Source organism: Macaca nemestrina, chromosome 2, assembly GCF_043159975.1.
Source record: "Macaca nemestrina isolate mMacNem1 chromosome 2, mMacNem.hap1, whole genome shotgun sequence".
NCBI classification, from domain to species: Eukaryota; Metazoa; Chordata; class Mammalia; order Primates; family Cercopithecidae; genus Macaca; species Macaca nemestrina.
In genome coordinates, this window is record NC_092126.1 from 160,548,960 (window position 1) to 160,571,835 (window position 22,876).

The following is a 22,876-nucleotide window of genomic DNA, read 5'->3' on the forward strand; positions in this document are numbered from 1 at the left end:
AGTAGCTGGTACTACAGGTGCCCGCCACCATGCCTAGCTTATTTTTTTGGTATTTTTAGAAGAGAAGGGGTTTCACTATGTTGGCCAGGCTGGTCTCGAACTCCTAACCTCATGATCCACCCACCTCGAGCTCCCAAAGTGCTGGGATTACAGGCATGAGCCACCGTGCCTGGCCAGGACTTCTTTACACCAATTTCTTTTTCTAAATTCAGTTCTTTTTTTGGCAACATGATACAGGTAGGGAAATGATATAAACATGGAGATATAGGCACCAAATAATGAAACATTTCTATACATAAAACATTTATACTTTTCATTTTTTTACATTAAGATGTAAACATCCTCTTATTCAAAATAGCCAGTGAAAAAATAAAAAAAAAAAAAAAAAACAAAGTAAGCCTTTAAAAATAGTTGGTGAGGGCCGGGCGTGGTGGCTCAAGCCTGTAATCCCAGCACTTTGGGAGGCCGAGGCGGGCGGATCACAAGGTCAGGAGATCGAGACCATCCTGGCTAACACCGTGAAACCCCGTCTCTACTAAAAAAATACAAAAAACTAGCCAGGCGTGGTGGTGGGCGCCTGTAGTCCCAGCTACTTGGGAGGCTGAGGCAGGAGAATGGCGTGAACCCGGGGGGCGGAGCTTGCAGTGAGCCGAGATCGCGCCACTGCACTCCAGCCTGGGGCACAGAGCAAGACTCCGTCTCAAAAAAAAAAAAAAAAAAAAAAAAAAAAAAAAAAAAAAATAGTTGGTGAGGAGTTTTCAAGTGTTCTTGCTGAATGTATCTGAATACCAAACATTGTAACTGGTCAATTCAATGACAAGGAGGTAGCTCCTAAACCAAACCAGTGCGAGCTGTGTCAATACAGAGCCAAATCTCAATTAACCAGAACGCTTCAACTTCCCTATTTACAAGAAAACTCTGTTTTAACCATTAGTTTAGAAAATCTTTTTTTTTTTTTTTTTTTTTTTTGAGACAGAGTCTTGCTCTGTTGGCCAGGCTGGAGTGCAGTGGCATGATCTTGGCTCACTGCAACCTCTACCTCCTGGGTTCAAGCGATTCTCCTGCCTCAGCCTCCCGAGTAGCTGGGACTAAAGGGACGCGCCACCGTGCCCAGCTTTTTGTATTTTTAGTAGAGATGAGGTTTCACCATGTTGGCCAGGCTAGTTCTCAAACTCCCAGTCTCAAGTGATCTGCCTGCCTCAGCCTCCCGATGTGCTGGGATTACAGGCGCGAGCCACCGTGCCTGGCTTGACAACCTTTCTAAATTGAACCACTTCACTTTCCTGGCTACAAAATGCCCAACACAATTCAATGGTGTTCTGATGATTCAGGATATTGTGATGCCTTGGGGTATCTCTCAGAATATGTATACTTTTGTTAGAGCAGAAAACTGGAGCAAACTATAGTTTCCTGTTTTACATGAATCCCTGATATCATAAGCTTACTGTCTTTTTACCTCACTCTCCTAAAAGGAGGGTGCAGACTAACATTCTAGTTAAGCAAGATTTTACAGTTCTAGACATATCCACAAATACTGGTTCACGCAAACAAGACAGTTCACTAACTTTACCCTCTGGACTATTTCTTCTAATTAATCAATATGCCCAGTAACAACAATTACAATGTAATGGGATCTGTTTTTCTGGATGATATCCAATTTCAGCATCCTTTGAATTCCTTGTTTGAAATATTTTCTTTAAAAAACAAAGGAAAATCACTCATGAAGATGACTTCCAAAACCATGAGAGTTACAGATTTTGCTAATGGAATCACACTGTGCTTCCTATATTATTAATTCATAACTGCTTAAACAATCTTTAAAACGTTATCAAAAAGCAAGTAAGTTATCTCAGATACTAGGGGCTTAATTCCTCAAAGCCATAAAATAATGAGTTGCTAGGAAAGCTACCTTCTGATTCTTAGTACAGTCAAGCATTTCCATAGTGCAGGACCCATGCCACTGGTGGCAAACAAGATGTCTTTAAGTGGTGCACAACACAGAATAATGCTGAATCACAATGAGAACGTCATTCCCTTTACAGTTTCCTTTCATCCTCTGACTATTCCAGAGACAGTGCCTCATGCTGGTGCTGGTAACATCTCCCTCACTGCCACAAAGCGCGAGCCTAAGATTCGGAGCCTTTCTAGGCATTAGTTTCTAGCTAGAACTGAAAAACATTTTTTGTGTTCGTCTTATTTATTTTGTGGTTACCTTTTATTTACGGCAAACGGATACTGGTTTTCCACTTGGAGCAGGATTCGTTTTTTAAAAAAACTTTAAAATATAAAAGATAAATATTAAGAAAATAATACAAGTAGTACTCAAGAGACTGAAGTTTGGGAAACAACAGCTATAGTCTAATGAGTCATAGTTTTTAGACGTGATTTCAAAAGAAACAATAAACATGGATTAGAAAGGAAACATCCATTACTGTATTTTCAATACTTGTGATGTTCCAGAGACGAGCTCATCACAGCCTTCTTCTACATCAGGTGATTTCCAGAGTTAAGATTCAAGCAAAAATATAAAAGTAAAAAGAACCAATTTCACACCATCTTGGACTTTATAAACTCTTAGTACCATAAATGTGCAAATCTGATGTCTATATTGATACCAGATAAATATCAAAATATTTCAAAGCAAAGAAAATATTTGTACATTGCAACAATGTAAAATCTGATATTTATCACAGTCATTTATTTAAAACATAAACTTTCCAATTTCTGCAGCTTTTTATTTGGTCTATACTAATGCCTCACAAAGGCAAACTCAGATTGTAGAGTTCCTCCTGCCTGGTCCTCAGAGCAATACCACATCTATTTTCTGAACTCTTCAGGAAGGATTCAGGACGGCTGGCCAAGTCTTCCAATGGCATACGACTATTCTTCCACTGTTACGGCCTTGAAGAGAGAAATCTTCTCCTCTGAATGATAATCTCATGGCCAGCATTCTTCTGAGGACTTTTCCTAGAAGGTCTTCCATGCTCACAGGCACGCCATGCTGATTTTAAAAAAGGAAAGTTGGAGAGAAAGAAAGCAGAGCTTCTCCTTTGTGGGGAACAGCTTCTTCATCACAGTGGCAGTTATGATATGTTCCCTCCTTTTCCCCCTGAAGCCAAGGCAATAGATCTGAAGGATGGTGTCAGACATCATAATCGGGAGCCTTGCCCTGGGCTTGCCTTAGCCAGATCTGTAGTGTAACAAATGCTCCCACAGTCACATGAAAGAAAAGCTGCCAGAGGTTGCGCAGTTCATAGAGATACATGTTGCATAGACATATTAAGCCAAAAGTCAAAAAAGATTTGACATTCCTCCAGCCGGTGTAGTAGACAAGTAAATAACACTGTTCAAAATATAAAAATGAAAGATGATTAGTGTTACAGGAAAAGAAACAGGTATTTCTAATATAAAATTGTAACAGGCCAGAGAGTAAAATACAAGAATGGATAAGGTTATTTTTTTTATCTAGGGATAAGATAATGTAGCATATATCTAAGACATTCAGCTATGAAAGTTCCACAGTTTGAAAGGGACATAGACTTTTCCTCTTACGTTTTTCATTTTTCAGAAGAAAAGCATTTTGTATCATATTTTAAATGGAAGTGCAATGGAATGATTCCCTTGTAAACAGGCTGGGCAAATTCCCCATGGTGACAGGCAACTAAGAAGCATTCCCAGGGTCTGCAGGGGTTCCATTCTCATCCAGGAAAATACAAAAAGTGCATACAAGCTATTCTACAAAATGGACTCTTATATAACCTGAGTCTGAGTATTAATGAAATCCACAACATTTTACTAGTCCCCCAGTGAACACAAGGAACTATGCTAGGTACAGCATCTGACTGAACATTTGAGGGAGAATTCACTCAACAAATATTTACTGAGGGCCTGCTACAAGTCAGGCATTGTTCTTCAGTTGTGAGTAAAACAAAGCCCTTGCTCATATAGATATTAAATTTTAATGGAGAAAAATTATAGATGTATTTTAAATACGTAATATCAAATAGTTATGTCTTGAAAAAGAGATAGCAGGAAAAAGGGATAGAGAATGATAAGAATGATAGTGGGTGCTATTTTAGATGAAACAGTAAAGAAAGTACTCCCCGTCACCGCCCCTGCTTATCCTCACATTCACCCTTTACTGCTTTATTTTTCTCCACAACATACTATAAACATACTTGAGAAATGTGCTTATTTTGTTTGTCATCCATAGGCTTTCAATAGAAACTATGTTTCATGAGGGGTGAGATTTTTTACTGTTATTTCCTCATTTATCTCCAGTGCCCAGAACAGTGCCTGGGACACAGTAAGTGCTCAATGTGTTGAGTGAATAAACTGTTTTCTAGAAGATGTCTAAAACTCACAACCTGGTAAGTGTAGGAATCACAAAGTCTAAGGAGAGAGGCCCAGGTCTCTCTGGGGAACTGTATCTAGGCTTCAGAATGGGAAGGACATTCCAGTGTCTGTTATAATGCAGAAAGAATGTGGAAATGTTCTGTTAAATATGTTTAGTTCTTATATAAATTTGGACTGTTTACTTAAGAAGAAGACTGCTATCCAAGCAAAATGAATTGGAAGTATTTATCAGTGATTTTCATCATATAAGATTGAAGAAATAGAAAAAAATAGCTTTTTCTTTTGAAATAATTTTAGACTTATAGATGCAAAAATAGTTCCTGTATACTCTTCACCCTGTTCCCAGTTATCCTCTTATTTAATCATAGTATAATCATCATGTAATCATGTAATCATCATGCAATCATAGTATCCTCATCAAACCAGGAGATGAACATTGATTCAATACTCTTAGCTAATCTACAGACTTTATTCAGATTTTGCCAACTGTCCCACTAGATTTCTGGTCCAGAATCTAATCTGGGATTCTGTATTGCATTAGTTGTCATGTCTATTCCAATCTGTAACAGCTCCTCCATCTTTTTTAAACAAAAAAAAGTTTCATGTCCTTGACAGTCCTGAAGAGTAGTAATCAGTTATGTTGTAGGAATGTCCCTCAACTTGGGTGTGTCTGATGTTTTGTCAAGATTGAAATAAGGTTATACAATTTTGGCAAGAATACCACAGAGGTGATATGCAATACATGTTACTACATGTTAAATTGGATCACTTAATAAGGTGGTATCTATTCTCTTTGCAATTATTGTCTTTGGGGCAGGGAGTTGAGATTATGTGAATATCTTATCTCATCATACTTTTGCCCATTAATTTTAGTATCCATTAATGATTCTTGCCTGCAACAATGATTACCGTGGTGTTCGCTTAATGGTGATTTTATATTTCCAGTTTTTATCTATACTTATTGCTTGGAATGCTACTGTAAAAATGAGCTAGCTTTTCCAGTAATTAAAAAAAAAAAAAAATATATATATATATATATATTTAATTCATGGTTTTCCAGGGCTTTTTAAAATAATGGGTCTCTACCCCACATAATACTTATTACAAAGAAGAAAAAGATATCTTTGCAATGGGGATCTGGTAGACACCATCTTAACCAAATGATTAAACTTATCACGTTTCCTGACTGAAGCAACAAGAGATATTCAACCCATATAGCACTGTTGCCAGAATATTTCACCTTAATCTAATCACGAGGAACAGAGACTAATCCAGATTGTGGGTCATTCTATATGGTACTTGCCTGAACCCTTAAAAAAGTCAGTGTTATGAAAGACAAAACCAAAATAAAACAGAACAACAACAAAAAGGCTGGGAGACTGTATCACAGACCAAAAACTACACGACAATCAAATGAAATGCATAATCCTGGATCGGGGAAATATAACCAAAGAAAACATTTTGGAGACAACTGAAATAATCTGAATAGGAATCCTATATTAGATAACATTTTATCAATGTTAAATTTTTAGACGTGATATGAAGTCCTGGCTATGTAGAAAGATATCTGTGTTCTCAGAAGATACATCATGAAGTATTTTAAGGTAAAAAATATCATGTCTGTATCTTACTTTAAAAACAACTGCTCAGGGACTTCTGTTTCTGGGAAGATGGAGCAGACACACTTTTCCCTATTTCTCCCACTAAGTATAAATAAAAACACTGGACATTATATGTAAAACAAGCATAAGAAGACTGAACTGTGGAGGAAAAGCAGACAAATAAAGGATCTTGAGATCCAAGAATGACACAGTGGTAGGTTCTCTGAGTTTTCTTTTTTGCTTCATATATCCCAGACTTGGAGCTGAAGAAGCCGGCAACTAGAAACGCCAATGCATGCATATCAAAACAACCAACCAACAACAAAAAAAAACCCCTCAGTAACTCAGTAAGATCTTGCTCTCTCTGGTAAAAGACCAGGAAAGCGGCACCTTAGCAAGACAGAAAACTTTTAAACAGTAACTATTATACTCTAGCCAAACACAAAAAAACCTGTGACCCACCCATACCCACACCACCAAATGTTGAGAGCCTAGAACATTGTAAGCAGATGTTCTAACCCTTCAGCGTGGCTTCAGAGACGGCAGGTAGAAGCCAGGACTTTCGTTCTCACTAGATGGCAATGAATCCCTCCTCTACCCTCTTACTGTGGTATCAGTGGAGAACACGTGGGACTCTGGACATCCATCTTCACTTGACAGTAATAAGATAATTCATTTCTCATCAGTAACAAGACAGTGGGATTCTCATCAGAAACCACAGAAGCCAGAAAAAAAGTAGAACATTTCTCAAGGGCTGAAAGAAAAAAATGCTGCCAAATTCAGAATTCTGTATTCAACAAAAATATCCTTTAGGAATAAAAGGAAAATAAAAACATTTATCAGATGAAAGATTAAGATAATTTGTTGCTAGCAGATCTACCATAAAAGAATGGTTAGAGGAAGCTCTCTAAATAGAAAGAAAACAATAAGATGGAATCTTCAAATGTGGGGAAAGAAAAAAGGACATGGTATGCAAAAATATGGGTAAATACAATAGGTTTTCATTTTCCTCTTGAGTTTTCCAAATTATGTTTGATGGTTAAAACAAAAATCATTATAACACTGGCTGATGTGGTTCTAAATATATGTGGAGGAAATATCTGAGCCAATTATAAATAGGGGAGAGCAAAAACACATCTAGGGAGATAAGGTGTCTTGAACTAGTAAAATGTCGACACCAGAAGACCATAAAGAGTTAAGTATGTATTACGTGATGCCTACAGCAATCATTTAAAAAGCTACACAAATAGATATACTAAAAAATACCACAGATAAACTGAAATGGAATTCTTTTAAAATGTTAAAGTAACCCACAGGAAAATAAAGAAAAAAAAAAAAAAAGAAAAATGAAAAAAAACAAAAAATAAGCCCTAACATATCCATAATTACATTAACTATAAATAAGTACAGCAATGAAAAGACAGAGATTGGCAGGGTGGATTAAAAAACATGAATCAACTCTATGCTGTCTGTCAGAAACTCTCTTTAAATAACATAGGAAAGTTAAAAGTAAAGGATGGGAAAGGATATATCACATAAACAGTAATCAAAAGAAAGCAAAAGTGTCTATATTGATACCAGATAAATATCAAAATATTTCAAAGCAAAGAAAATAAATGGGGACAGAGAGGAACATATATAATGATAAATGGGCCCATCCACCAAGAAGACACAGCAATCCTAAATGTGTACGAACAAAACAACATAGCTACAAAATACATGAAGCAATAGAACTGAAATACAAAATGGAAAAATCTATAATCCAATACTCTTTTCTAGCCAACTGGTGTAACACTAGACAGAAAATCAGCAAGAATATAGAACTTGAAAATACCAAGCAACACGATCTAAACATTTACAGAACACACTCACCCAATAACAGCAGAATACACATTCTGTTGAAGTGGCTATGGAACATGTAACAAGACAGACCATACTTTGGGGCCATAAAAGACACCTCAACAAATTTAAAAGAAGTGAAATCACACAATGTGTGTTCTCTGATCACAATGGAATCAAACTAGAAATCAGTAATGGTAAGATAACAAGAAAATCTTCAAACATTTAGAAGAGAAACAATGCAATTCTAAATAATCCACAGGTCAAAGAGGAAGTCTTAAGGAAATTTTAAAAATTATTAAGAGAAAATGAAAATAAAACATACCAAATTTATGGAATACAGCTAAAGAAGTGCTAAGATGGAAATCTTTAGGAGTTAGTGCATACATTATAAAAAAGAAAATTCTCAAACCAATCATGTAAGCGCCTACTTCAAGAACCTAGAAAAAGAACAAAATAAATGCAAAGCAGGCATATGGAAGAAAATAGTAAAGATAAAAGCAGAAATCAATAAAATTGAAACCGGAAAAAACAAAGAAACAAAGATCTGGCTCTTGAAAAGATCAATAAAATTAACAAGTAAGACTGACAAAGAAAAAGACAGAACATGCAAATTACCATTATCAGGAATGAAACAGGGGATATCACTACAGACCCTGCAGACATCAAAAGGCCAATAAGAGAATACTACAACCAACTGTAAACATATAAGTTTGATAACTTAGATAACATGGACCATTTCCTCAAAAAACACAAACTACCATAAATTCACTCAACATGAAACATAATTTGAATAGTTCTATAACTACTAAGAAAATTTATGACCTATTATACTGCTACAGTAATCAATACTATGTTGTCGTACTGGTGGAAGGATAGACAAAAAAATCAATGCAACAAAATACAGAACCCAGAAATGATCTCACACAAGTATGTCCAGCTGATTTTTTACAAAGGTGTAAAAGCAATTTAATGGAGGAAAAAAAAATTGCCTTTGCCATAGATGGTGCTGGAACAATATAGACAAAGGAACCTTGATTTAAGCTATCTAAGTCTCACATCTCATACAAAAATTAACTCAAAATGGATCACAAATGTAAAATATAAAACTGTAATAAAAGGTCTAGAAAAAACATAGTAGAGAAACTTAGGTTAGGCAAAGAGCTCTTAGACTTGACCACCACAAGCATGAACAATAAAAGGAAAAATTGATCAACTGAACTTTATCAAAATTAAAAACTTTTTTCTGTGAAGAACCCTGTTAAGAGGATGAAAAGACAAGATACAGACTGATCTGAAACTATTTTTTTTTTAAACATAGACTGGGAAAGGATATCTGCACACTTCCTTTCTGACAAAGGATTAATATCTAGAATATATAGCTGTCCCCAGTATCCATAGGTTTCAGGACCTCCCTCAGATATCAACATTTGTGGATGTTCAAGTCTCTGACATAAAATGGCACAATATTTGCATTTAACTCTTATCCACATCCTATTGTATACTTTAAATAATCTCTAGATTACTTTTAATACCTAATACAATGTAAATGCTATTATACTATATTCTTTAGGGAATGACAAAAAATAAAAGTCTGTACATGTTTAGTATGGATGCAATATTTTTCCAAGTATTTTCAATTCATGGTTGGTTTAATCCACGAATGCAGAACCCACAAATATAAAGGGTCAATTGTATGAAAAACTCTAAGAAAAACAGTGAAAAAACAAATAATCCAATTAGAAAACAAGCAAGGCCGGACACGGTGGCTCACGCCTATAATCCTAGCACTTTGGGAGGCCGAGGTGGGTGGATCACCTGAGGTTAGGAGTTCAAGACCAGCCTGGTCAACATGGTGAAACCCCATCTCTACAAAACAAAAAACAAAAAACAAAAAATTAGCTGGGCATGATGGCGGGTGCCTGTAATCCTAGCTACTCAGGAGGCTAAGGCAGAAGAATCGCTTAAACCCGGGAGGCAGAGGTTGCAGTGAGCCAAGAGCATGCCATTGCACTTCAGCCTGGGTGACAGAGCGAGACTCTGTCTTAAAAAAATAAATAAATAAATAAATAATAAAAAGATGTAGACATTTCACTGAAGATAATATACAAATGAAAAACACATGAAACAATGTTTAGCATCATTAGCTAATGATGTTAAACAATGCAAGTTAAAACCACAATGAGCTATCACCACACAAGAGTGGCTAAAATAAAAAATAGTGACAATACCAAATGTTGGTGAGGATGCAGAGAAACTATATCACTCACACATTGCTGGAGGGAATGTAAAATGGTACAGCTACTCTGGAAAACAGTTTTTCAGTTTCTTAATAAAACTACCACATAACCTGGCAATTGTACTCCTAGGCATTTATCCCAAAGAAGTGAAGACTTATGTCCGCACAAAAACCTCCACATAAATGTTTATAGCAGTTTTATAATAGCCAATATTTTAAAACAACTCAGATATCCTTCAATAAGTAAATGAAGCTGGATGTTGTGGCTCACACCTGTAACCCTAGAGCTTTGTAGGGGCCGAGGTGGGAGGATTGTTTAAGGCCAGGAGTCCAAGACCAGCCTGGGCAACATAGCAAGACCCCATCTCTACAAAAACAAATTAGAGAATTAGCTGGGTGTGGTGGCACACACCTATAGTCCTATCTACTCAGGAGTTTGAGCCCAGTTCAAAGCTGCAGTGAGGCTATGATTGCACTACTGCACTATAGCCTAGGTGACAGAACAAGACTCTGTCTTTAAAAAAAAAAAAGGAACAAATCATTGATACATATCATGGAATACTACTCAGCAATAAAAAGCAACAAATAATTGATTATGCAACAACTTGGCTCAATCTCCAGAGAATTATGCTGAGTGAAAAAAATGCCTATCTGGCTCATGTCTGTAATCCCAGCACTTTGGGAGGCTGAGGTGGGCAGATCACGAGGTCAGAAGTTCAAGACCAGCCTGACCAACATGGTGAAACCCCATCGCTACTAAAAATACCAAAATTAGCCAAGCATGGTGGCACATGCCTGTAATCCCAGCTACTCAGGATGCTGAGGCAGGAGAACTGCTTGAACCCAGGAGGCGGAGGTTGCAGTGAGCCAAGATTTGGCCACTGCACTCCAGCTTGGGTGACAGAGCAAGACTCCGTCCCCTAAATAAACAAACAAACAAACAACAACAACAAAATGCATACCACAAAAGGTTACTGTTACGGACTAAATGTTTGTGTCCTCTCTAAATTCAAATGTTGAAGCCCTTAATCCCTAATGTGATGGTATTAGGAGCTGGGGCCTTTGGGAGGTAATTAGGTTTAGACAAAGTCATGAGGGCGGAGCCCCCATAATGGAATCAATGACCATGTAAGAGGAGGAAGAGATTTCAGCACTTTCTCTGTGTGAGGATATACTAAGAAGGCAGCCTTATGCAAGCCAGGAAAAGGGCCCTCAGCAAGAACGTGATCTGCCAGTATCTGGAACTTGGACTTCCCAGATTCCAGAACCATGAGAAAGAAACATCTGTTGTTTAAGCCACCCAATCTATGGTATTTTCTTATAGCATTCTGAACTATGCCAGTTATATACTATATAATTTCATTTATATAATGTCCTTAAAATGAGAAAATTCTAGAAATGGAGAACTTGTTAGTAATTGCCAGAGATTAAGGAGGGGTTAGATTAAGGAAGTGGATATGGCTTCCATGAGGGATCCCTGTGGGGAGAAGAATGTTCTGTATCTTGACTATATCAGTACCAATACTCTGGTTGTGATACTGTTTTACATAGTTTTGCAAGATGATAACATTGGGGGAAACCAGGTAAAGAGTACATAAGATCTCTCTTGCAACGCCATGTAAATCTGCAATTATCCCAAAATAAAAAGTTTAATTAGAAAAACTTTACCCATACACATATGTCTGAAACTTACTTTACAAATAACAACAGAAGCTCCTTGGCTTATGATAGGGTCACATCCTGATATAGTCATTATAAGCTGAAAATATCCTAAGTTAAAAATGTATTTAATACAATTAACCTACCAAACATCATAGCTTAGCCTAGCCTACCTTAAACACGCTCAAAACTTTGGCCTACAGTTGGGCAAAATCATCTAATGCAAAGCCTGTTTTATTAAAATATGTTCATTGTCTCCTATAATTTATTGAATAGTGTGCTGAAAACCAGCATGGTCATGTGAGTACCTGAAACATAGCTTCTACTGAATGCATATCACTTTTGCATCATTATAAAGTTAAAAAAGTTCCAGTCGGGGATGGTCTGTTTATACACGCCATGCGCACACACATATAAAGAGGGAGTGAGATAAAGAAGGTGTTGCAAGATGTTAACAATTGATGACTCTAAGTATACTGGTTTTTCAACTTTTCGGTAAGTTTCAAGTTTTCAAAGTAAAACACTGAAGGAACAGGAATAGTCTCTAGTTTCTTCACTGATCCTTTACTCTATTTGAAATGTTCCATATCAAGATTAATCCTATCGGGCTGAGCTTTGGGCTTCCATAAGCACCTGCATCCTGATGAAAAAGGTGACAAACAATGTAGTAATGGCTTTTCAGATCTGATCTAAAGAGGATTTAAAAATATCCTGACAACTGGAGACAGAGCACGTTATATGGTAAAACATAATTACTTAAGTTTTACTGTGGGGGGAAAAACAGCATTATTATCACCCTGCTCATCATATTTAGAAAGCAGGAAGTTTCATACCTTTCAATGTGAAGGAAATTAGTTTTCTTCTTCTCTTTTTTAAAACATGAATTTATTTAATTCTCTCAAGTAAAAGAACACCTGAGTGACACCACTCTACCATGAGGCAACTCTCAAAACTACCTGAGGCTGTTCTGGCAAATGTAACAGAGGTGTGCATATCTACAGCCTGGTAGTCAAGTGCTCTGAAGTCACAGAGATCTGGGTTCAAGTCACTAATAAGCTATAAGAACTGTCTATACCTCAGTGAGGAGGATATAATGGTATATCCTCCTTTTTGTGAGGATTTAACACAATGAATATAAAAGGCTTAACACAAAATAAGAGCTCAATACATTCTGCCATTATTACTAAGCATTTACAATTACTTAAGACAAAGCAACCAAAACTTATATTTTACAAGAATGATTATTTATAAAATTATATTAAAGCTAATACTTCACAGTTTTAGATAAAAATCAAATGAGATCATGTGTATAGTTATAAAACTGAGTTTATTACATTATAAAAATTACACGAATTAGGAATTTTGCCTAGAGACAGCATGATATAGTAGACAGAACACAATACTCAAAATCAGAGACCCAGAGTTAAGTCCTGACTCTACTGCTTTCTGACTATGTGATCTCAGAACAGTACTGAAACTGCCTCAGTTTTCTCACTTTAAAAAATGAGATATTAGCCGGGAGCAGTGGCTCACGCCTGTAATCCCAGCACTTTTTGGGAGGCGGAGGCGGGCAAATCATGAGGTCAGGAGACCGAGACCATCCTGGCTAATATGGTGAAACTCCATCTCTACTAAAAATATAAAAAATTAGCCGGGCGTGGTGGCGGGCGCCTGTAGTCCCAGCTACTCGCGAGGCTAAGGCAGGAGAATGGTGTGAACCCAGGAGGCGGAGCTTGCAGTGAGCCAAGACTGCCCCACTGCACTCCAGCCTGGGCGACACAGCAAGACTCTGTCTCAAAAAAAAAAAAAAAAAAAAAAAAGAAGAGAGATATTATCCCTTTTGTGACACGATAGAAATTAAAATAGAAAATACAAGAGGCCAGGCACGGTGGCTCACGCCTGTAATCCCAGCACTTTAGGAGGCCGAGGCGGGTGGATCTCGAGGTCAGGAGATTGAGACCATCCTGGCTAACACGGTGAAACCCCATCTCTACTAAAAATACAAAAAAAAAAAAAAAAAAATAGCTGGGCGTGGTGACGGGCGCCTGTAGTCCCAGCTACTTGGGAGGCTGAGGCAGGAGAATGGCCTGAACCCGGGAGGCGGAGCTTGCAGTGAGCCGAGATTGCACCACTGCACTCCAGCCTGGGTGACAGAGCAAGACTCTGTCTCAGAAAAAAAAAAAGAAAAGAAAAAACTATATATACAATATTTCATAAAATTAAAGACTATGTGACATTAACAAATATAAGTTTTCACATTTCCTGCATGAAATGTCATTCATTATTAAATGTCAGATTTGACAGAAAATTTCTGAAGATAATATAAATGGTTAAGAAAATCAAGCAATTTTTTGGCTGGGCGCGGTGGCTCATGCCTGTAATCCTAGCACTTTGGGAGGCCAAGGAGGGCGGATCATGAGGTCAGGATATCGAGACCATCCTGGCTAACATGGTGAAATCCCATCTCTACTAAAAATCAAAAAAACTAGCTGGGTATGGTGGCAGGTGCCTGTAGTCCTGGCTACTCGGGAGGGTGAGGCAGGAGAATGGTGTGAACCCCGGAGGTGGAGCTTGCAGTGAGCCGAGATTGCGCCACTGCACTCCAGACTCCGTTTAAAAAAAAAAAAAAAAAAAAAAATCAAGCAGTTTTAAAAAATGGGGCCACTGGAACTAAAATGTCTAATGTCTTTATGTAAAAGTCAAATACATATATTCAAAATATGTCCCCAAAGACGTCCACTGAACTTTAGGTAGTCTTATATTTGCAGTTCTGACTCTTAATATTAATTTTTTTTAATTCAAGCTAGAAAAATGTGTCACTTATAAAAAAAGTTAGGTCAAAACGCCTTGCTTGCTGTAACATGTTTTAACAAAGACATTCTTGCATTTGGGTAACCGGTAACTTCCTTTCCTACAAATGTGTGCCTCCTCTGGCCTTGGAAATGTGACTATCAGTCTCCATGTCACCCAGGTGCAAAATCTCTTCCCTCCTTAAGTTTCATAGTCTTCAAGTCCCAGTGAGTCTTCCTTCTCAATGTCTATTTTTTTCTATCCTCATTGCCATTACGATGTTAGCTTGCATTACTTTCTACCTGTAGTAATAATTTCAAACCATTTCCTTGCTTCCAGTCTCTCTGCTCTTATAGTCCATTCTATTCATTACTGCTAAATTGAATCAGAAAATCCTGCTTTTGCTGTGCCACTCTCTATTCAAAAACTTCCCCCAAATACAAAATCCTCAGCCTAGAGTATAAGCAGAACCTGGAAGCTGAATGATCAAACACCAGAAAATCTGGTAGTCTTTTTTTTTTTTTTTTTTTTTTAATGTAGCCTTGCTCTGTTGCCCAGACTGGAGTGCAGTGGCGTGATCTCGGCTCACTGCAACCTCCACCTCCTGGGTTCAAGCAATTCTCCTGTCTCAGCCTCCCAGGTAGCTGGGACTACAGGCATGCATCACCATGCCTGGCTAATTTTTGTATTTTTAGTAGAGGAGTAGAGGCAAGGTTTTACCATGTTGGCCAGCTGGCCTTGAACTCCTGACCTCAAGTGATCTGCCCAGCTCGGCCTCCCAAAGTACTGGGATTACAGGCATGAGTCACCACACCCAGCCTAGGAGTGGTCTTTACTACCACAGGCAGATGACATACCACCACTGAAGCCTCAGCACAGGAAAAAGGTTAACATCAGGTTCACTGGGATCTATGTCCACTCAAAATGGAGATGTAGGTCACAAAGTTAAAAGAGGCTCAAATTAAAAGAGAAGCAAATAACTCAGAGTTTTAATAATTTATTTAAAATGCACAATCAATTGTTAGAATTGATACCTGAAATAAACAATAATGGAAAGTGTTTCTTTAAAATGGAAGAAAACCTACCTGGTAAAGGCAGGCTGCTGTTCCAAGGAAAAATGCAATGATGTAATTAAAATCATCACCATCACTCTGCAAAAGCAAAATAAAAGATTATTTTTGTTTCTGGTGGGAGCCCATTTCCAGAAACAATCCATCAAGATAGGCTATAACAATGTTTACACACAGTCAAAATTGTCACACACTGGTATATAAAAATTCTCAAGAGTCCTAAAATGAAAACATAAAGCACATTCTAAGGCCTAAAGAGTGTGAGGTAGAGGTAAAAGTGTTCCTCTACATTTTGGCCACCCCCAACAATTTCATTCCACTCAAAAGAGGAAAACCACTGGGGAAAAGTTCTGACATACTGTTAAAAGCCTCTCATCCTACTACTAAAAAAATCACGTACAAATGTACAACGCCCCAGTGGCTGACAAAGTTACTCTGGCTCACTAGGGTCATTACTTGACTCAAATACTGACAAACTTTACTACTAGTAAGTATATCACCGAATTGTCCAATAAAGTAATGTGATACGATTTTCTAAAAAACTGTGAAAACTGAAAAGCTACTATCCACTAGAGTGTGCTAAATCCCAATGAGAAAAATTAAGACTAATCAGTCTTGCATGCTATGCTAGAAAAACAGCCACCCAGAGGAAAAACAGATACCTCATGCATAGAATGTCTCTGCAAAGAAAACTAATGGAGACAGGTAACAACTCATGCTTTCCTATTCCTTTCTGGTTCTTCTTAAATATCTACATTATCAACTTCTTTCAATGTTTTTATACAGTAAAACATAAAGTCCGGACAGGAGCATTACATTTTTTTTCTCTTCCAGGCAGGAGCATTAATTTGGCCCTTTTCTTATATTAGAGAGAAAAAAATCTCTTTATACGATGAAAATTTCTACAAGACACAGAAGAGTATCTCATTATCATTTCTTCATAAAATAGTATAAAGGGAAAATTTCTTTTGTACTGGTTTTTGGGCAACAGAACAGACTGTAAGGCAGAGGAGAGCTGGCTTATCCTAGTGAGAAGATCTTAAAATAGGAACCACTCATCTGTCTGGGATGCTCAGGCCTGTTGCACCCCAGAGACAAGGAAGGTCAACATGAAACCTTTCCAGTGTAATAATTCTAAAACTTTAAATAAGTTCTGCTTGATTATTTTTTCTTTAGTCCTTTAGTTTTTAAATGACCTTTTTTCTGATTATAAAAGTTCATGTTCATTGTAAAGAATCTGGAAAATACAGCCTATACAAAAAAGAAATTAATATAACCTATAAATGCTACAACTCTGGGAAAATTACTTCTAACCTTTTCATGTATTTCCTTCCAGTCTTTTCTGTGTATGTAGATACACTTTAAAAAAAATAGATTGATACTTTCATATACTTTTTAGTACTTCACATTACATCATAAACACTTTCCCAAGACAGTAAATATTCCTCAACCACACAATTTGTAATGATTATATAACCTTTAATTGTGGGGATATACTATAATTTACTGTCCTACAATTGGATACTGTATTTTTTCTCTAAATTTCGACTTTCTAACTCTCTTAATCACCCTTTTTCTCTTTCTCTTTTCCTTTTTTTTTTTTTTTTTTTTAAGTTTATGAGATGGAGTATTGCTGTCACCCAGGCTGGAGTGCAGCGGTGCGATCTTGGCTCACTGCAACCTCCGCCTCCCAGGTTCAAGTGATTCTCCTGCCTCAGACTCTCAAGTAGTTGGGATTACAGGGGCGTGCCACCATGCTTGGCTAAGCTTTTTTTGTATTTTTAGTAGAGATGGGGTTTCACTGTGTTAGCCAGGATGGTCTCGATCTCCTGACCTTGTGATCTGCCCGCCTCGGCCTCCCAAAGTGCTGAGATTACAGGCGTCAGCCACCACGCCTAGCCTTTGTTTATTTTGAGACAGAGTCTTGTTCTATCACCCAGGCTGGAGTGCAGTGGCACGATCTTGGCTCACTGAAACCTCTGCTTCCCATGTTCATGCAATTCTCCTGCTTCAGCCTCCCAAGTATCTGGGATTACAGGCATCCGCCACCATGCCTGGCCAATTTTTGTATTTTTTAGTAGAGTGCGGGGTTTCACCATGTTGACCAGGCTGGTCTTGAACTCCTGACCTCAAGTGATCTGTCTGCCTTGGCCCCCGAAAATGTTGGGATTACAGGCGTGAGCCACCGCGTCTAGCCTTAAATGCCTTTAAAACACTTAGAAGCATATTTTTACAGTCAGTCAGACTTGGGTTCGAATCTTTACTTACAATCTGGGGCAGTTACTTAACTTTAATTTCTTCTTTTGAAAGCTAAAAGTTGTAGAGATTAAGTGAAATAACATTTGCAAATACAAAGAAAAGTAACTGGTACATAGTAAATACTCAGAAACATTCACTAACTCCTCTCTCCCTGGGGTTACTGTCTGCGTCATTTGAAAAATCTTTAATTGATAAAGAGAAGACTGCCTATTAGCCTATTCTTCCATTTAATAAATATTTATTAAGCATTTACAAGCCAGGTACTTTGTTACTATCCCTAGTACAGAAAAGAGTTAAGTCCGGCCAGCACAGTGGCTCATGCCTGTAATTCCAGCACTTTGGGAGGCTGAGGCAGGCGGATCGCGAGGTCAGGAGATGGAGACCATCCTGGCTAACACGGTGAAAACCCATCTCTACTAAAAATACAAAAAAATGAGCTGAGCATGGTGGCGGGTGCCTGTAGTCCCAGCTACTCAGGAGGCTGAGGCAGGAGAATGACGTGAACCCGGGAGATGGAGCTTGCAGTGAGCCAAGGTTGTGCCACTGCACTCCAGCCTGGGTGACAGAGCGAGACTGTGTCTCAAAAAAAAAAAAAAAAGAAAAAGAAGAGAGTTAAGTCCACATCAACATATCTAATTAAGAAGGCAGATACGTAAATCAATAATTACCACCCAAAGTAAGAACTGATGGCACAGGTGTGTGTAGAGGATACTAAAGGAGCCCAATGGAGACACATCTAATTCTGCATAGAGAAAAAAGAAAGGCCAGGGAAGGCTTCCTAAAGGGAGTAAAGCTTAAAGTCTGGGTCTTAAAGGCTGGTCTTAAAGGCTGAACCTGGTAGACAAGGTAGGAAGAGAATCAAAGGCAAAGGAATTAACATGTACTGTGTCAAAGAGGGAGGAGATTAAGATAACTCAGAGGCTTCTGGTTTAGGCAATGCTTGAATGATACCATGCACTAAGTTGGGCGTATAGGAAGAAAAGTAACTCAAGAGCAGAAAATATTGAGCGCACTGTGGACATGCTATTCTGGAGTTGCTAGTGGGACATCCAAATAATTATATTTAGCAGATATTTCAGTCTGCTTCAGGAAAGAGTTTGATCCAGAGATCTAACTTGGCAGTCTTCTATTTTAATAGTAGTTAGTTAAACAAAAGGCCTATGACAACCAAGTAAAAATCTCAATTCTTGATTAGCTCCTAGATGAGAGAGAGGAACAAAACACTATATAGAACATTCTGGGGGCAACTGTGGAAATTTGAATACAGATTTTCTATTAGGTAATACTATACCAATGTTAAATTTCTTTGGTGTGATTAAGAGGATTATGATTACGTAAAAGAATATCTTAGCCCTTAAGACATACATATTGAATTCAATTTTGCAATAAACTGAGATGATACCTACAATGTTAACTTTCAAATGACTCAGTAAAAAAAAAAAAAAGAAAGAAAGAAGGAAAATGGTAGGTAGGTATATGGGGTGGATGTTAATTCTACTGTTCTTTAAACTTTTCTGTAAGTTTGAATTATTTCAAAATAAGATGTTATGTGGTGCAGGGAAAGGAAAACACAAATATTTAATACACAGTCATGCAGCCACTAAAAAGAACAGAATAGGTCTCTGTGTACTGATGTGGAATAATCTCCTACATATTTTTAGACTTAAAAAGATGCAAATTAGTATTGAGTATGTTATCATTTCTATAAAATTTTTTTAAAGAATTGCATAAGTAAATATATAAATACCTATATACTAGCATATGCACATAATCTCCCTAGAAGGATGACTCTGAGGAAGAAAATTGGGAGAGAATTACTTTTCTGTAAAAATATCAACTCTTATAGGCTTTGAAATTTTTCAAGCGCATATTTTACTGCGTGTGTGTGTGTGTTTATGTATATATATGTGTATTTTTTCAAAAAGGCCATTATGAAAGTAACCAAGAAGAAGGCATGGAGTTGGAAGAATACAAAGCCAAGGACAGAATACTGGAGAATGCCACTATATAAAGGACAGATGGAGGAAGAAAGTCTATTAAATAAACTGAGGAATAGGAAGAGAAACAAGGAAACAAAACAAAACAAAATGGGAGAAAATGGTTTCACAAAAATGAACGGATAAGAGATTTGTCAAGAAGAAAACTGTAAATACATTAAACTATAACAGTGATTTGTGTCTATGTTTCCTGAAATAAAATTTATTTTTTGAAATTAAACAAGGAAATGTTTAAAAGGAAGAACATAATGACAGATGAGGCAGAGAGGGTACATAAGACTCGACTCTAAAGAGTAGCTGCTGTATTTGGCAACTGAAAGGACACCGGTGAGCTTAATGGTGGATATCTAAGAGAATTACAGGAGTAGAAAAGACATCATAGTAGACTAAGAAATAGAGGGCAAAGGAACAAGACAACAAACATATTCTACTCTCTCAAAAAATCAGAAGAGAACATATGTAAAGAGGCTTTTTTGGTTTTGTTATTTTTGTTTTTTTAAAGAACAGCAGGGCTGAGGGAAACGAGCCAGTAGGGAAGCGCAGATGAAATGTAGGTGAAGGAATAGCCAGAGGTTGGAAGGTGGGCAGAGGACAGCAGCAGGGACAAAAGTGGCGGTGGACAGTGCTGGGGAAACAGAGACAGGGAGAAAGGCAGAGGAGGGAAAGAAGAGGGCAGAGGTAAGGAGTTCCAATACAAATCTTTATGAATGTCACTATTCACCTTTAGGGGATACTAGAGTACCAATGTATTGCTCTGAAAAGAAATAAAGTAAATTTTCTTTTAAAGATAAGGATGGGGCCAGGGGCAGTGGCTCATGCTATAATCTTAGCACTTTGGGAGGCCAAGATGGGAGAACTGTTTGAGGCCAGGAGTTTAAGACCAACCTGGCCAACATAGCGAGACCCTGTCTCTTTAAGAAAAAAAAAGATGAGGATGAAGGTAAACAAAAGCCTCATATAGTAGCCACACAATGTATTAGGAGGATACTATTAAAATGTTTATAATAATTAGGGAACATTTACTTTTTGATATTAAGTGAAAAAAAGGACATAACGGATATATGTGCCTATATGAAAATCTGGGGATAATTTTTATTTTATTCTTTATACATTTCACCCAATTATTTTTTATGTTATTTTTATTTATTTATAACTTTTTTATTTTCTTTCTCCATTTTTAAATGTTATTTAATCTTTATTATCTTCTATTTCACGGCACTGTCTTGTATGATCCCCTAATTCTTTAACAATGAATTAGCATATAATCAGAAAAAATACTTTTATTTCTTTTGAATGAAAGTAGACACCACATCTTAGCATAGATATGTCACTAAATAAATGAAAAAGTTCTGTTAAGTATTAGCAGGGACATAATTTCTTTTCTTTTTTTTTGAGATGGAGTCTTGCTCTGTCGCCCAGGCTGGAGTGCAATGGCGTGATCTTCGGCTCACTACAACCTCCGCCTCCCGGGTTCAAGCAATTCTCCTGGCTCAGCCTCCCAAGTAACTGGGATTACAGGCCCCTGCCACTGCGCCCAGTTAATTTTTATATTTTTAGTAGAGATGGGGTTTCACCATATTGGCCAGGCTGGTCTCTTGGCCAGGCTGGTCTCGAACTCCTGACCTCGCTATCCACCTGCCTTGGCCTCCCAAAGTGCTGGGATTACAAGCGTGAGCCACCGTGCCTGGCCAGCAGGGACATAATTTCTTTAAAAGGTATTAACAAGTCTATAGGAAAGAAGATAAGAAATAAAAGCAAGTTGATGACTTCTGCTTTGTAGAAGCTTTTACAAACAATTTTAGAATCAGAGAAATCTTAGACTGCCTGTCCTAAGACCTAAGAAATGGTCCCTGGGCTTATGTAGTCTAAAACCTTCATTTTGCAGAATTGCAAGATGAGATACAAGAAGGTAAAACAACCCATGTAGGGTCACAAAGTTAGTTACTAGCAGATGGGACCCAGGTATTTTAACTTCTAGGCCAGAATTTCTACTGAGATATCAGAAGATTCCATTTGTTTTCTAATGTGCCATACGCAAATTACTTTCAGTTTGGTATTAGCCTAATTAATGTAATCATTTCAAGGTTGATCCTTAAAGAAATACATGTAATATAAGCCAAATTTATGCCTTCATAAGGTATCAATTCACAAGAAACTTATTACCATCTCTAAACTCAGCAAAGTTAGGAAGTGAAAATACTCTAATTTATATATTACTGTGGACACCAAAATAAACTTATGAACTTAAAAAAACTATACCCATCCTAAGCCTCCTCAGTCTAAACTTAGATACTAAGAAGAACTTCAGTGCTACATATTTGAATAAATCCCTTGCTATCACCCTATGAGGCAGTTAATAATCTGGAAGAAACAAACTTGTGCTGAATCTTCAAACACCATTAATAATATATAAGAATGCTGATTCATGTGGGTCCTCAAATTTAAATGAGCCTCAAGATACTAGAGATAAATGTAGCAGCCATTTCTAGCATTTGAAAAGAGTGTTTAGAATTCATGGCTTTAAAAAAGTAAGCTTTAAAGTCTATATATTACTCACACTCAGGAAATACATGACATATTTTCAGTCAGATCTAAAATTATAATTCCCAAATAAGTCCTTTGCTCTTAAATCAAGTATCAGAGAAGCAGTAAGCCCACTCAATCTGGGGTACTGCCCTTCCCCCTCTCCTATCACCACTGTGATATGAGTAACACCACTGTAGGTAACTTCAAAATAGATAAAACTTTAAGTCCTGTGTCCTGGGATTTACACTCAAGTCTTCAGAGCAGACCACCTCAGAAAGTTCAACCTTTACTAACCAAAAATTATCTAGAGTGACATTTGAGATTATTCCTAATGAAAATGTAATGATCAACCAGAAAGAAGGCTAAGAGTATGTCTTAAGACTAATGGCTTTAGTGAAGATAAAAAGGATCTTTTATCCAATATAAGTTGTGAACAATGATAAAACAGACTTCAATAAGGGAAAATTAAAAGTAAGAGACCTCTGGTTCCCAATTTTGTATGTATTTTCTTTCAGGTTAAGTCAGGCTAAGGATGTACTT

At 37.3% G+C, this 22,876-nt stretch overlaps 1 protein-coding gene across 7 annotated transcripts in view; it reads right to left on the reverse strand.

The window, feature by feature from the left end:
* Nucleotides 1–939: 939 nt before the first annotated feature.
* The window catches only part of LOC105470271 (SEC22 homolog A, vesicle trafficking protein), a 71,531-nt gene continuing 49,594 nt past the window's right edge, over nucleotides 940–22,876 (reverse strand). For all 7 annotated transcript variants that reach the window (XM_011722076.2, XM_071092347.1, XM_011722081.3 and 4 more), the window contains exons 7-8: nucleotides 15,570–15,635; nucleotides 940–3,343 (exon numbers count right to left, since the gene is read on the reverse strand). In XM_011722076.2, the coding sequence (XP_011720378.1) occupies nucleotides 3,143–3,343; nucleotides 15,570–15,635 (267 nt within the window). In that variant the 3' untranslated portion in view covers nucleotides 940–3,142. The remainder of the gene's footprint in view (nucleotides 3,344–15,569; nucleotides 15,636–22,876) is intronic.